Below are 16,685 nucleotides of genomic sequence, written 5' to 3'. Positions count from 1 at the left end.
TGCTGTCGGCTATCTGCGGACACCGACAGCATGGAGCTGTCACGTCCACAGCCCGAGGGGCTTTATTCTCTGCAGGACACGTTTTTACGTCCTCAGAGAATAAAGCCCACTTCGGGAGGACGTAAAAACACTATGGGCTGGTCGTTAAGGGGTTAACCCCATTTTATGAGGATTATCTGCGTACAGCTATCCAATGTGGATTTTTTTCCAAATCCACAGATGAAAAATCCATGTTGTATGAACTACAGCAGACTCCTATTGCAAACAATGGGAGGTGAAGTACAGAATCTGCATGAAAGACTGTAAATGCACCCATAAATAGTAAATGTTATTTTATAGCTACGTACTTCGTCTCCTTGTAGTTTTCTCCACAGTCTCTACTGTATTCTCAGGAGTCTCATTTTCAGCGATCACTTGGCTCTGCAGCACACTACTTGTAGAAACAGGAATAGAAGTTTCCTCTGCAGTATTCTCAGTAGCGTCTCCCTAGAGATTAATAAAGATTTGTCTTGGCAAGTACCTTTATAACAAAACATTAGAAGCTTTATAGTATAAGCAGGTAGTGACAGGTCGTCTCAGGAACAGAGCCTTTTATTCTGCACATAGCATCTGCAGCCCTCCTACATGCACACCAGGACAAGCACCGTTTCTGAGGCAGAGCTTTACCACACAGTGCCACTGTAGTACATTGAAGTCAATGGGAAAACATATAAGGGAGGCTTCACTTCTACGCTCGGGGTTCCGCTTTCCTGCTCCATTCAGGGAGCAGAAAAGGGGAATCCCCGCAGCCAAACGGTTCTGTCTCTGGATGGAAGTGAACAGCACTGGATGGAACCCCCTGACTATAATGGGGTCCGTCTGCTTTCCACCAAGTTTTTGGATGCAACAGCACTTTTTCATCTGGTATTTTGTGCCAGCATCGTGATGGAATCTGCAGGCAGAAGTTCTGACGCAGTTGTGAAACTGGCGTAATACACAATTGTGCCAAGTTCTCCTAAGAGTAGAGGCAAAAACCATTGGTCAAGAGACACCACGGCCAACAGTTGAACTGCAATATGGAAGTAGTTCTACAGATAGTGATACTGGACCCCTGTAGAAGACTTTACCGCACATCGAGAGAGACGCTGATTCTTGTATAGATAAAATTAATGGCATCTTTGTGGTGCCAAATTTGTCACCATCACTGCATGCAGTGAGTGAATGGTAGCATTTGTTCATACCCAAAGGCTGAAAATGTGTAAATACCTAGCATTAGGCTACCAAGTTATAGAGGTTTTCTAGGGGGTTAATAGTAATACCCTATTTTGAGGGTCTGATTGCCATCGATTAGCAAAATGAAGGAGTCCAAGAGCTCCTGCCATCCCTTCATTCTGCTGAAACCAATGAAATATTGATGGCCTAACTTAAGTCCTAGAATGCTTCTATAAGTGCTCATGTAACCGAAAGCTCCCTCTGGGATAGCCCAATATGTGCCACATTTACTAAGAGGCATTTCATCCCAAAGCAGTTCAGATTAAGTCTGCCGTATGAATATCCATTCTTAATAAATCTCACAGTACTCAGTACCTGAATGGGTTTTATTACGATTTCCTTCTCTGGACTAAAATCGGCTTGGATTGGCTTTTTTCCCCGACCACGTCTGTGAGTAACATGGCATAAAGAAATCTGCTCTTCTTCCTCTGGTCTGACTTGTGAGTCATCAGTTAGGGTCGAGTTACCATCTGAATCCTGGAATCAGAAAATAGAAGAATGACAGAGTATTACCTTACATTGCTTCACTATGTGGTCTGTTATAGGCATAAAGCTGGCCACACATATAAGATGTATATCAGCCAAACATCTAACGTGTGTGGGGGGCATACCAACTGTCTCCCACCATAAGATGGGTTTGGCAGCGGTATTTCTCTTGTCCCCAATTCACAACTCATGCATGTTTAGTCAACCAAGCATGCATGCATGCATAAGGCCCCCTGTCCACGGTAGTGTATTCGCCGGCGGTAAGCCGTTGGCGAATCACGCTGGCCAACGCTTCCCATAGCATTGCTATGGAAAGCGCCGGCACCTTCCACGAGCAGAGAATCATTGCGATTCTCCGCTCGCTGCGAATTGCCCCGATTCTCCACGGTCAGCCTATTAGATAGGCCTGACCGGCGGAGATTCGCTGGCGGCTCCTGCTCCCGGGCGGCGGCTCCTGCAGCGATCACCCGTGGATAGCCGGCCTATGGGGGAATCAGGAGAGACTGCTGTTGACTCGGCGGCTAGGTTAACGGCTTAGACGCCGCTATACGAGTTTTTAAAGGGCCTTAGGCTAGGCGGCCTATTTTAAGGCCAGAATGAATGTCTAAAAACAGCCGGGCTACCGCTCTAACAGGCGAGAACAGGGAAACATTCCAGCAGTCTAATCAGTCACCTGTTGGCAGCCTGCGATGCAATTGGTGGGTACACTCCGAAGGCTTCCCATGTAGGTGTCTGGGTCTGCCATGCAAGTCAGCCTATTAGACGCTCTCTCTGGGTCTAATAGAAGAGCTTTCAAGTTTGCCAACGACCGATAAATCACATTTTCAAGTCCACTTTAGAGACAAAAAAACCCATGCACACATGTTTTTTCTTACAGATCCGCCTTTTAAGTGGGCAAAAATAAATCAATTTAAAAGAATTAGGTATAGTCACATTGGTAATAACCCATACTATAAGAAGAAGTCCATTATCCCACAGAGTGAATGGCACTAAAAAAAAAAAAAAAAATGAAGCGAAAATGCCATAAAATGCTATTTTTCATGTTTGCCTCACGAAAAAAATTTGATCAAAAAGTCAATTACTCCAAAATAGTACCAATGAAAACTACAAGTCATACCGCAACAACCAAGACCTTACACGCTCACAAAGCTTCATTAGCACAAATATTAAAGGGTTATGGGCCCTGGAATAAGGCAATGGAAATGCAATTATTTTATAGCGTACAGGGAGTGCCATAAAAAAAACTAAAAACAAGCAAAAATAAAAGACAGAAATCCAAGTGAATGGGCTGCTATACAATATACAGCACTGTGCCCGATATATGCAGTGAAGCAGCGCAGCAAACCGCTGATCGTGGGGGGTCTTCCTGAGTAATACTGATGACCTATCATAGTCTCTGACAACCCCTTTAAATGAGACAAATTAAAATAAAAAAAAACTACCCAAAGAAAGACTTACACTGCTGCTGCCCTCTGCGATAACAGCTGGATGGAAGTGCTTCTTCAAAGTTCTGAGTAGGCGATCAGCCTAGAATTAAGAACACAATATATAAACAATAATAATAATAAACGATCTACCACAACAGACCAGGCATCACACTCACTGACAAACATAACAAGATCACATCCATTCCAAACACTCAACATGCATACACTGGGAAAATCAGTAAATATCCTGAGCCTGCTCATCTTGTCCCACGGGAAATCACAATTGATTTCCGCTCGGTGCTAGGGAAACCCATTTGTTACATTGCATGCTATGGCAGGTATTTACTGCGGAATCTGGAGGCTTCAGAAAGGCCTTTTGCAGAAGGTTGAAGCGTCGCTGTTCTGTGTTGAGTAGTAATAAAGTTGCACCATATTTGATGTCTACTTGGATCCAGAGCTGGGATCCTTCTCCTGGACCTGATCCCTGTACGAGGTTTGTGCTGCTCACTACCTATTGTTTGTTCTCATGTAGCGTACTGTCAGTACATTCCGTGCGAACACGCTAGGACAATGGCCCACTGATTTCTCTAGGGCCGCTCATGCTGGTTTTTTCGTCCGTGCATTACTCATGCGGGAAAAAAAAAAAACAGCATGCACTACACTGGCACGTATTATGCACATCGAGATATAACGCAATGTCATAGCATAAGCCCGGCTGCACACGTACGTGACGGGCTCCACCGCGGAATTCCGCCGTCACGGCGTCCCCCAGGGACCCCAATACTTACCTGCGGATCCGGCGTCCTACGTCCCGCATGACGCTTCGGCGTGATGCGCCGGCCACGTCACATGACACGCCCACAGTGTCACATGACGTGGCCGGCCGTGTCATATGACGCGCCGGCGGTAGGCGGGGAAGCGGAAGATAGCGTGACGGACGGCTTCCATTGACTGCGTACACCCGCGGGAAATAGAGCATGCCGCGGGTGAGGACGGGAGATTTCACGGTGCGGAATTCCGCACCGTGAGCATTGAGCTAATAGCTCAATAGCGGAAATTCTCTGCGTTGCCCGCAGCTATTAGGTTCAGTAGAACCTGCGTATTACGCGGCGGAAATCCGTCCGTGGGAAGGAGCCCTAACTGTTGCCTGCCTGTCACATGTGCGCGGCACACAGCGAATTACACTTCCATGAAGCCGCCCTAAGGGTGATCAAATTCTGTTTATATATCTCCCATGGATTTTTAGGCACAACTGAACCATTTCTTCAGTAACCAATCAGTGCGCAGCTTTCATTCGTCAAAAGCAGAATATGACAGGAAAGCTGCGCTGTAATTGGCTGCTAAGGGCAGCAGGCAGTAATTGTGTCTGCGCCATTGCTATCACCCCGCCGATAACACACAGAGCTGTACAACACAGTACCGTGTGTCAGTTACGGCGTCCCATCACGTGACCGGCTTACCTTTTGATTAGCCTTCAGTCCTGCCGCCTTTGCCAGCTTCCGTAGCTCGGCATATTTCAGGGTATTAAGCTCTGCCACAGACGGCGCCTCCATAATCACTGCCGCTGCCAGGACGGACTGTACACACTGCAACGTTTGAAACTGCGCGCCTCGTAGTGGTAATAACAGACTTTGAATCAAAACAAAAAATGATTGGTTGGCGCGGTCACGTGATCACGATGGGGCGATTTCATTGGCTCCTTTGTGCCATCTCTGTTATATGACATCAGTCGTCAGAGCCTGGAGCTGTAGTTGTGACTTCCGCTCCACACGGTGTAGGCTGGCTGCCGCTCGCATATTAACTTATTCCACAAGCCTCCTGCTCGATTCGCAACCTGATTGGTTGTTCCAACCCAAGCAACCAATCACTGCGAATCAGCCAACCCAAACAACCAATCAGGTTGCTGGAATGGTGAGCCAAGCCAAACAACCAATCAGTTTGTGAATCGAGCAGAAGTCTTGTGGAATAAGTTAATATGCCTGCCCGATAGCATATTAACACTAACCGCTTAGGTTAAGCAGCGCTGCTGATTAGAGCCACCTGATTGGCTCTTCGGCACCACGTGACTACACAGCGTGCACGCGCATTGCCTTCAGCAGCCGTGCACTACACAATACAGTTAAGCAGACGTGCACTACACACTACACTTAAAGGGGTTGTCCCGCGGCAGCAAGTGGGTCTATACACTTCTGTATGGCCATATTAATGCACTTTGTAATGTACATTGTGCATTAATTATGAGCCATATAGAAGTTATCAAAAGTTATTCACTTACCTGTTCCGTTGCTGGCGTCCTCGTCTCCATGGTTGCCGTCTAATTTTCGCCGTCTAATGGCCAAATTAGACGCGCTTGCGCAGTCCGGGTCTTCTTATCTTCTCAATGGGGCTCCGTGTAGCTCCGTGTAGCTCCGCCCCGTCACGTGCCGATTCCAGCCAATCAGGAGGCTGGAATCGGCAATGGACCGCACAGAAGCCCTGCGGTCCACGGAGGGAGAAGATGCCGGCGGCCATCTTCACCGGGTAAGTAAGAAGTCACCGGAGCGCGGGGATTCAGGTAAGCGCTGTCCGGTGTTCTTTTTTAACCCCTGCATCGGGGTTGTCTCGCGCCGAACGGGGGGGGGGGGGGGGGGGGGGGGGTTGAAAAAAAAACAAAAAACGTTTCGGCGCGGGACAACCCCTTTAAGCAGCACGGGGTTAGGTTTAGGGTTACGGTTTAGGGTTAGGGTTAGCTAAACCTAAACCCCAACCCTAAACCTAACCCTTAACCTAACCCTAAACCCTCAAACTAACCCTACACCTAACCCTAAACCTAACCCTAAAGCCTAATCCTAAACCGTAACCCTAAACCTAACCCTGTGCTGCTTAAAGGGGTTGTCCCGCGAAACAAAGTGGGGGTATACACTTCTGTATGGCCATATTAATGCACTTTGTAATGTACATCGTGCATTAATTATGAGCCATACAGAAGTTATTCACTTACCTGTTCCGTTGCTGGCGTCCTCGTCTCCATGGTGCCGTCTAATCTTCAGCGTCGAATCGCCCGATTAGACGCGCTTGCACAGTCTGGTCTTCTCCCTTCTGAATGGGGCCGCTCGTGCCGGAGAGCGGCTCCTCGTAGCTCCACCCCGTCACGTGTGCCGATTCCAGCCAATCAGGAGGCTGGAATCGGCAATGGACCGCACAGAAGACCTGCGGTCCACCGAGGGTGAAGATCCCGGGGGCCATCTTCACAAGGTAAGTAAGAAGTCACCGGAGCGCGGGGATTCGGGTAAGTACTACCCGGTTTTTGTTTTTTTTTCCCTGCATCGGGTTTGTCTCGCGCCGAACGGGGGGGGCTATTGAAAAAAAACAAAACCCGTTTCGGCGCGGGACAACCCCTTTAAGTGTAGTGTGTAGTGCACGTCTGCTTAACTGTATTGTGTAGTGCACGGCTGCTGAAGGCAATGCGCGTGCACGCTGTGTAGTCACGTGGTGCCGAAGAGCCAATCAGGTGGCTCTAATCAGCAGCGCTGCTTAACCTAAGCGGTTAGTGTTAATATGCTGCCCGATAGGTTCTGATTCACAATTCCAGCAACCTCATTGGTTGTTTGGGTTGTCTGTTTCACAATTCCAGCAACCTGATTGGTGAATAGGGCCGAAGTGCTGATGAAGATATAAATATGCGAACCAGGGAGACCGGAGGTTCAGACAGCAGCAGCCGCTAGAGGGACAGAGAAGACGCCTGCGTGAGCGAAAATACTGGCTGTCTGTCTGTGCAAATGAACAGCTGATAGACGCAGTATAAGCATACGAGGGCACACAGTAACTATGAGGGCCACTGAGGGGAGTACTATAACTATATAGGGACCGCTGAGGGGAGTACTATAATTATATGGAGACCGCTGACGGGGTACTATAACTGTATTGGGACCACTGAGGGGCATACTATAGCTATATGGGCACTGCTCAGGGGATACTATAACTATATAGGGACTACTGAGAGGCGCACTATAACTGGGGACCACTGAAGGGTGTACTATAACTATATGGGGACCACTGTGGAGGTACTATAACTATATGGGGACCACTGAGGGGCGTACTATAGCTATATGGGGAACACGGAGGGGAGTACTATAACTAAATGGGGACCACTGAGGGGCATACGTCAGCTGTATTGGGACCATTGAGGGGCATAATATAACTATATGGGGACCACTGAGGGGCATACTATAACTATATTGGGATCACTGAGGGACTTGCTATAACTATATGGGGACCACTGAGGGGAGTACTATAACTGTATGGGGAACCACTGAAGGGCGTGCTATAACTATATGGGCACCACTGAAGGGCATACTATAACTGTATGGGGACCACTGAGAGGAGTACTATAAATATATTGGAACCACTGAGGGGCGTACTATAACTATATGGGGACCATTGAGGGGCGTACTATAACTATATGGGGACCACTGAGGGGCGTACTATAACTGTGTGGCGACTGCTGAGGGGATACTGTAACTATATGGGCACCACTGAGGGGCATACTATAACTGTGTGGGGAACGCTAAGGGGGTACTGTAACTATATGGGGACCACTGAGGGGAGTAATATAACTGTATGGGGACCACTGAAGGGCATACTATAACTATATAGGGACCACTGAGGGATGTACTATAACTATATGCTATAACTATTTTGGCACCTCTGGGGGGTATACTATAACTCTATGGGGACCACTGAGGGGAGTAATATAACTGTTTGGGGACCACTGAGGGGCGTACTATAACCATATGGGGACCACTGAGGGGAGTACTATAACTATATGGGGACCACTGAGGGGAGTACTATAACTATATGGGGACCACTGAGGGGAGTACTATAACTATATGGGAACCACTGAGGGGAGTACTATAACTATATGGGGACTTTAACTATATGAGGGGAGTAATATAACTGTTTAGGGACCACTGAAGGGCATACCATAACTATATGGGGACCCCTGAGGGGAGTACTATAACGGTATGGGGACCCCTGAGGGGAGTACTATAACCGTATGGGGACCACTGAGGGGAGTACTATAACTATATGGGGACCACTGAGGGGAATACTATGACTATATGGGGACCACTGAGGGGAGTACTATGACTATATGGGGACCACTGAGGGGAGTACTGTAGCTATATGGGGACCACTGAGAGACGTACCATAACTAATACGTACGATAACTATATGGGGACCACTGAGCGGCATACTATAACTATATGGGGACCACTGAGCGGCATACTATAACTATATGGGGACCACTGAGCGGCATACTATAACTATATGGGGACCACTGAGCGGCACACTATAACTATATGGGGATTACTGATAGTGCGATCACTTGTCTGTGAGTCCATGTGTGTTACATGCTCCACCCCTAATCACATCATGGTGACATCATTGCAGGTGCTAAAGCATAAAAGAAGTAGAGCCTGACAGCAGCCCTGTGCGCACAGGACCTTTGATGATGTCACCGTTATGTGATCACTCACGGGCTCTTAGCTCCGTCCCTGATGATCATATGACGGTGACGTCATCACAGGTCCTTCAATATTTTTAACCAACTTCACAGGTCCTTCTGTGAGTTACATGTGATGGTGTAATTCACTAAACACTGGTACTATAAATAATACTTATAGTCCTGTGTAAAGTGGAGGACGGGCCCTGCTGATTTTTCAGAAGATAATTAGGGGGAGGGTGGAAGATCCATTTTCTTCTTTATAGTGATTGGTCAGGATTAGAGATGAGCGAGCGTACTCGGATAAGCACTACTCGCTCGAGTAATTGGCTTTATCCGAGTATCGCTGTGCTCGGGTCTAAAGATTCGGGTGCCGCTGCGGCTGACAGGTGAGTCGCAGCGGGGAGCAGGGGAGAGCGGGCGGGAGAGAAGGAGAGAAAGATCTCCCCTCCGTTCCTCCCCGCTCTCCCCTGCAGCTCCCCGCTCCGTGCCGGCACCCGAATCTTTAGACCCGAGCACAGCGATACTCGGATAAAGCCAATTACTTGAGCGAGTAGTGCTTATCCGAGTACGCTCGCTCATCTCTAGTCAGGATCTTTTGATTCAAATAAAATTCTAACATAGAATATTCCACAAGATGCTGAAGCACATTGGCGCCTCCTCCTCTTCTGTTTTAGGTGCCACTCCGAAGTTGGCTCATTCATCCACTCAGTCTGGTCATGTCCTAAGAGGGGTTGTCTGAGTTATGTAAAGAACATCTCAGTATTGGCCGATTGGATATGTTTAGTGAACTCCTACTATGAGGGTTAAAATTCTAAGTGCAGCACCAATCCGGCCCACCCCACTTGCCCCGTTGCCGGCCGTAAGAAGAGACACCACACACAGGAGTCTGGTCTAGCTCCTCACACGGGAGAAAAAACTGCGCACTTTATTACAGATTACATGAGATCTTATACCCTCTGCCCTCTCACCACTAAGGGGTGATGGGCTTATAACCATATATGGGCAGTCCGGATTTGCGGACTGAGACAGTGAAAATCATATAACAGTCATGTACATTTGAACATCTTGATATCTTGTTCCAGCGCTTCTGGGAAATTGGCCAAGTACATGCGTCCTTGCGTCTGGTTCGGTATCTTCTCTGAACTTCTAGGACATCTCTTGCAAAACCTTGGCATATCTGATGTAAGGCGAAGTATTAAAGTTTTTTCTCATTTGGAATTGAATAAAACTTGCATATAGGTATAAAACCATAAAAAACACATATGGCAATATATATATACCCTCACAAACCCCCCTAAAAAACTTAATATGGAGATCAAGCATCAGACTTTGCACTTTTCCTCGGTCGTCTCTCCCTTGCGTCAGGGTTTCTCCACTGCCCGTAAGTCCCTATTCCTAAAAGGGAGGGATCCCTACCTAACCTCAGAAGGAGGCCATGGATTCCCTGGGCTTATTTCCGGGCCTCCATACCCTCTATCTGTACAAGTTAACACCCCACAGGGTGTGCCCTCGCCGGAACCTAAGGTCTTCTGCACTTTCCCTAGGCAAATGGGAAGTCCACTGACAGTCCATCTTATGAGACTGAGGCAGACACAGTACTAGTCCATCTTTCCATTCTTCTGGTAACATACGTGGTTGCCATTATCGGAACTGGCTCTTCATCTTTTTCAAACAAGGGAAATTTTGGTCACATTAAAGGGATAATACACAAACAGGAAATTACATACCCCATCTCTTTCTGCTAAAATCATATCCACGGCCACTCTAGGGCCATGGATGCAGTGGGCCCTAACTGGTCAGCTAACCCTTGTAAAGCATCTCTGGTGTAGTTTACAAACCTCTGCTGATTGTAATAGATATAATTCATCCAATCTACATTATTATTAACAGTGACAATAGCAAATAAGGACTCAAAACCTGCTTTAACCTGATGTCTAGAATTAAATTAATCTCGCACCCCCCTTGGCACTTCTATTGATACATGTGGGTCAAAGTTACCATCTTGAACGTTAACTTCTCTCTTAGCACGATGCGGTGTTGGATTCTCACCCTCAGTGTAGGATTCATATTGCACATTTGATTATATTAATTTGTTCTGAAACAGGGGGCTAGTGTACAGTAGTCAAAGGTGTGTGTTAGAGGAATTGTACCACATTATAGCATGTAAAGGATATGCAGGATCATTAGTTTTTTCAGTGCGAAGTGTGGATCCAAGTGGGCTTTCCTTCGAGCTTTACTGCAGTTGGGATGGTGAACAACATCTGGTAAGGACATTCAAACCGGGTTTCTCTCTCAAACTTTTTCACATAGACCCTGTCACCTGATTTTAGATTGTGACACTCATCTGTAGGACCTGAGAGAAAAGCAGAGACTACAGAATACATTACTAACAATTCCTTGGAGAGACCTATGACAAAATTAACAAGAAAATCATTCCCCAAATTCTGCTACTGTGACATGTACCCTCCGGAGAAAAAGAAAAACTAATGAAAGACACTCAATTCAAGATTTTACCATTTTCCTCATTGCCTTTTGTATCTACTTTCCCCCTACTCCGCGGATGGTAGGGTGTGTGAAAAGCCTGGAAAATACCCAAAACAGACATGATGTGTTGCATTATTTCACCTGTGAAGTGTGTACCTTTGTTTGACTCAATCACTTCCGGTACCCCATATCTGCGGATTACCTCATTCATGAGCTTCTGTGCGGTTACCTGCTTATTTACTTTGGTAACAGGGTAGGTCTCCAACCTGAAAAGAAATCAACAACAAGCACATATTCATGCTTCCCAACAAGTAGGAGCTGAGTGTAGCCAATTTGCAATCCCTGAAATGGGTAGAGTGGCCTAGGCAAGTGTGATGTGGCAAATTTACTTCTGCCCTGTTGCTTTACGGCAAAGATCATGCAAAACTGGACAAATGATGCAGCAGCTACAGCAAACCAAGGAGCCACCCGTCCTCGTTCAAGCGTCGAGATCATTGTTGCTTTGAGAGGTGCGTCTTTCCGTGCGTCAGCTGGGCCATTATGAGGCACAGGGACTATGGTAAGCAAGTGCTGTTGACTGTTCACCATACGCCGTCCCTTTTTAGTCCATTTGTAGTTTTAGTCAAAGTCCAAAGCTATAATCAAAGTCCAAGTTCATATCAAAGTCCAAGATTTTTATCAAAGTCCAAGATTTTTATCAAAGTCCAAGATTTTTATCAAAGTCCAAGTTTAGTCAAATTCTTCTTTTCTTCTTTCTTCCACGGCTTGAGGGCCGCTGCTTTTGCTGTGTGGTCTGTGATGGCGTTGCCTCTTGCTTCTCCGGTGTAGGAATTGGTGTGAGCTTTCCACCTTGACAGGTAGAAGTAGGGTCTCCATGAGACTGCACCGCTGCAACATTTTTAATTGGCTGTCCTGCTGAGGTAAAAAACTGTCTGGCCTTCCATGTTGGGCCGTAATCATGAGCTATGCCAAATGCATACCGGGAGTCAGTGTAAATGTTTGCCGTCTTACCTGTGGCCACTCCACACGCCTCAGTGAGTGCTTTTAATTCCGCTTCTTGTACTGCGACATGCGGAGACATTCTGCTTTTTAGGACATCTTGTTGTGTAACCACCGTATATCCAGTGTGGAGTCGTCAATCACCCTGGGTACCATCTATAAAAAACAACTCAAAATATGCATTATTAACAAGGGCTTTCAGTAACTTTTTTAAAACTTAAATTTTCTTGTTGCATCACTGCTAGACAATCAGGCTGATATTCTATTTCAAATAGATCAGAATCTTGTTGCAAAAAATAAAAAATGTAAAAATGACTTGCAAAAAAATTTTAAAATGGCTGATTTGCAATACCTAAAATGGCTGACTTGCAATACCTAGATCACCTATGCCTTCTCCTCCCCCCCTTTAAACCAGGGTACTCAATTGGAACAATAGTAGCCGGGTTTAAGTTAGTACCACATTGTAAAAAGATTTGATGGATGCAGATAAGGCCTGTAAAATGTTAGCACCTATAACAGAAACATGAGTTACATCGGGGAAGAATAACCTACAAACCATCTATTAATATTGGAAATGTGATATCCCTTTAAGTGAATTCATTATTAGTCTGTTCCTGCCTGCAATTTCTTATCAAATCTCAGACAGGAGAAAAAAAAACAAAACAAGAAAACTAGCTGCTCAAAATTCTCCCCCCTCCCTTGTGCAGGAGGGATGAAACATTATTACGTACTATTACATCATCTAGCTCCACCCCTTCGATATTGGCACATTGCGTCCGTCTTCTCAACTTAATTTCAGCTTAACCGTCCACACGTCCACATCTCAACCAAGCAAAGTCCCATGCATGGGGTAGGACTTTTATCCCCAGTCATTTATCCACATCACACATTCCACCACAGCTCGAACACGGGTCACTAACTCACATCCATCCATGCTCTCAAGTCTGCTCCGTCACCCCCCTATTGAAGGCATACCAGTACATACAGATGCACAGACAAAAAAAAAAAAAAGTTTGACAAACATACATACATCAGTTGAAAAACCTTGAGGTGAGTGCTTTTAATTTTATAAAGTACATAATTCTATTGAGATGAGATTGTGAATGAGCGCTATCTTTGACAAATTATGTGAAAAAGTTTGCTGAGTGACTGAAATATTCTATATTTCTTATCTACTGAAGCTATTATATGCTGTATTAAACGCTGAAGTGTTTTAGAATCTCTGACCCTGAATTTGGAGTGAATTCTGAAAGCCCCCACCCTTTTTTAAAACAAATCTCTTATCTCTCCGCGACTATGAAACACAGACTGAAATAAGTTTTAGCTTAAACTATTGAAAAAAACATTTTGAAATCATAATTAACACATATCCTGGGACCTTGCAACATTCATTTTCAACCCCTGTATAAGTAAGAATATACATTAGAAATTACTATATTTCCCTGCCTACTAAGACAGTATAACTAATTAAATTCATTTCAATTCATTGCAAGCAAGCAACGATATTAACCAAGGATGTTATTACATTTTCTCTCTCGCTGTTATCTTCGAGACCTTGGAAGGCTACACAGACTTTGCAGCTATATGTCAACAGACTCTTCTCCCCTACAAGCAAGCTGTTAACTATTTGCACATACAGTATATATATATATACACATATATCCACCTAGTATGGATTATACATATTATCTATTATCTATCTTGTATTATACACATTTTCTTCCTTCTTTGCCAACAAATCACGTGCATTGTACTTCTCTCCCCTACCTAACTGCCAATATAACCTTCAATAGACACTCTCCTGACGCCCTGTTGATCACTTACTGTACTTTTCAGCATTTCACTTACGGATACTTTCTTAAACAAATAATGTGTACATACGTAACTTTCTCTGACTGTCTCTCTCTCTGCTCCTAGCAAACCTTGGTCTTCCAAGGCACCTCTGGGTCCTAAAGACCTCCTCCCAGACACCATTTTGTAATCTACCGTGCGGGTCGGTGTCACACATTTTCATACAAGTTTTCTTACATTCTACAGATTCATCCACACCGCGGCAGCCCTTGAGGGGCTCTATCTTCTTTAATAAGATTTTACGCATATTACAACAACAAAAATAACACGCTCCATAGAGTGCATCCCTCTTAATTCCAAATTGTCAGCCCCTTATATACCGGCAAAACAACCGAGGACATCTTCTTCCATGGAACCAGTCCCATAAAAATGCATCTCTCTGAAATCAAATCGCTAGCCCCATATATAAGGCAAACCGACCGAGAGTCCCTATTTCTATGAGACTTCTCATAGAGTGCGTCTCCTCCTCAGCTAAACCATTAACTAACTAAACTAAACCCGAGGGTCCCTTCTTCTATGAGACAAAATAAAAAGTAAGAGAAAAAAATTCTGCAGATACAACAAACAATCTAACAATCTCCACTATCGCTAAAACGCTACGGACTTCAACAACAAATAAACTACAGACTAATTTCTGGGTGAGCCATTGGTGCGCATATCACGGTCAGTGGTCCATGACGGCAAACCCGGAGCCCACACGAGTTACCGTGTAGAACTCTTAACCCAACCCGTCCGGTCACAAACCACAGATAGTCAGTCCTGCTGCAAGACTCTCAGCGTAAAACACAACATAAATATATGTTTGTCTTACCTGGAGTTCTTGTGAGTTGATCAGGCTCGGTTTGCAGCAGGACGGTTTCTCAGTAGCGTGGATCCGGGTGAATTGCGCTGTAAGCTCCGATTTTACCGCCCCACGTTGGGCGCCATTTATGAGGGTTAAAATTCTAAGTGCAGCACCAATCCTGCCCACCCCACTTGCCCCGTTGCCGGCCGTAAGAAGAGACACCACACACAGGAGTCTGGTCTAGCTCCTCACACGGGAGAAAAAACTGCGCACTTTATTACAGATTACATGAGATCTTATACCCTCTGCCCTCTCACCACTAAGGGGTGATGGGCTTATAACCATATATGGGCAGTCCGGATTTGCGGACTGAGACAGTGAAAATCATATAACAGTCATGTACATTTGAACATCTTGATATCTTGTTCCAGCGCTTCTGGGAAATTGGCCAAGTACATGCGTCCTTGCGTCTGGTTCGGTATCTTCTCTGAACTTCTAGGACATCTCTTGCAAAACCTTGGCATATCTGATGTAAGGCGAAGTATTAAAGTTTTTTCTCATTTGGAATTGAATAAAACTTGCATATAGGTATAAAACCATAAAAAACACATATGGCAATATATATATACCCTCACACTACTTTCCTTTATACAGTGCTTGCAAAAATATGAGGAAAGTGTTGACTAATTAGTTAAAAATTAATGGAAATGATTATGTAACACTGTTTTAGTCGATACAGGTAGCTTCCCATTGTCTGTTAATTGTATATGGCTTGCCAGCTAGTGCAGGCGTTGGGGGTGAGGATAGCATTGATGTGCCAGTAAATGTGCTGGTTTTTCTGTATGTGTGGATTAGTTGGTTTAACTGTCTTGACAAGGTACTCACCCATTCTCTAGCTTACTGTTCCCATGTATACTTGTTTTTTGCCTTTTCTGCCATAGGGTCCTTTCACACAGGACAATTGTCGGGTGTTTAAAGGCAAATACTATAGAATAGCTAATTGTTGGGAAGCTGCCACTCGGGCTCCCCCGCGATCACCTGATCATAGGGAATGAGAACTGAAGTGCCCTAGGTAGCGTCATTCCTATTGAAATCAATGAGAACTGAAGCCAGCTATTACACTTTTGGCACTTCGGCCTCCAACAACGAGAAAGGAGGTCGTAGAACAGCTGCATCAGCTCCATTCATTGCAATGTGAGTGAAGCTAGCATTTCCTCTCCTGTCCCTTATGATGCACGTCTGGTCCGCTGCGCTGACAGCGGGCCAGGCCAGCAGCTCAGCACCAGGGATTCTGAGCAGAGGGTCCCCCGATGATGAACTTTTGAAGAACTGTCTTGAGTATAGGTCATCAATAGTTTTTGCCTGAAAAATCCTTTAAACACCTGACAGTCGCCCCAGCAATATCTATCCTGTGTTTTCACACAGGAGCGATGATCGCTCAGTGAATGGAGGCGAAGCAGGATGGAGAACACTTCTGCCTCCATTCACAATAAACAGGCAATCGTTCATATATGAACAACCTCCTATGACTTTCAGAACTGCAGAAGTTCATCATAGCATCCATCTAAAGGTATCAGAGGATCCAGTGTGTGTCAAAAAACATTTCCAACACCATTAATTCTCCTTTCACCAGCATGAACTGTTGACACTTGACAGGAAGGGTTTATCAGTTCATGCTGCTTGTGCCAAATTCTGACTCTCCCATCAGCACGGTGCAACAAAAATCTGGATCCATCTGACCAGGCGATCTTTATGCACTGCGCTGTGATGCAATTTGTGTTAACTTTTGGCCATTGGCGTTTCTGTTTCTCTTAGACAGTAGCAACACTGGAACGGATTATCTGTTGTTATAGCCCATCTCCAGTAAGGAACAATATATTGTGCGTTTGGGCACGTTAGAAGGCGTACCAGCGTTGTA

The 16,685-nt window shown here is 45.4% G+C and overlaps 1 protein-coding gene across 2 annotated transcripts in view; it reads right to left on the bottom strand.

Moving 5' to 3' along the window:
* NUSAP1 (nucleolar and spindle associated protein 1) overlaps positions 1-4,830 on the bottom strand; it is a 39,009-nt gene extending 34,179 nt beyond the window's left edge. The window contains exons 1-4 of one of the 2 annotated variants that reach the window (XM_066608533.1): positions 4,625-4,830; positions 3,196-3,264; positions 1,567-1,728; positions 348-486 (exon numbers count right to left, since the gene is read on the bottom strand). In XM_066608533.1, the coding sequence (XP_066464630.1) occupies positions 348-486; positions 1,567-1,728; positions 3,196-3,264; positions 4,625-4,717 (463 nt within the window). In that variant the 5' untranslated portion in view covers positions 4,718-4,830. The remainder of the gene's footprint in view (positions 1-347; positions 487-1,566; positions 1,729-3,195; positions 3,265-4,624) is intronic. The other variant, XM_066608532.1, reaches the window with a different exon arrangement.
* Between the last annotated feature and the right edge of the window lie 11,855 nt (positions 4,831-16,685).

This window comes from Eleutherodactylus coqui, chromosome 6 (genome assembly GCF_035609145.1).
Source record: "Eleutherodactylus coqui strain aEleCoq1 chromosome 6, aEleCoq1.hap1, whole genome shotgun sequence".
NCBI classification, from domain to species: Eukaryota; Metazoa; Chordata; class Amphibia; order Anura; family Eleutherodactylidae; genus Eleutherodactylus; species Eleutherodactylus coqui.
This window is presented reverse-complemented; position numbering and strand designations above follow the sequence as displayed.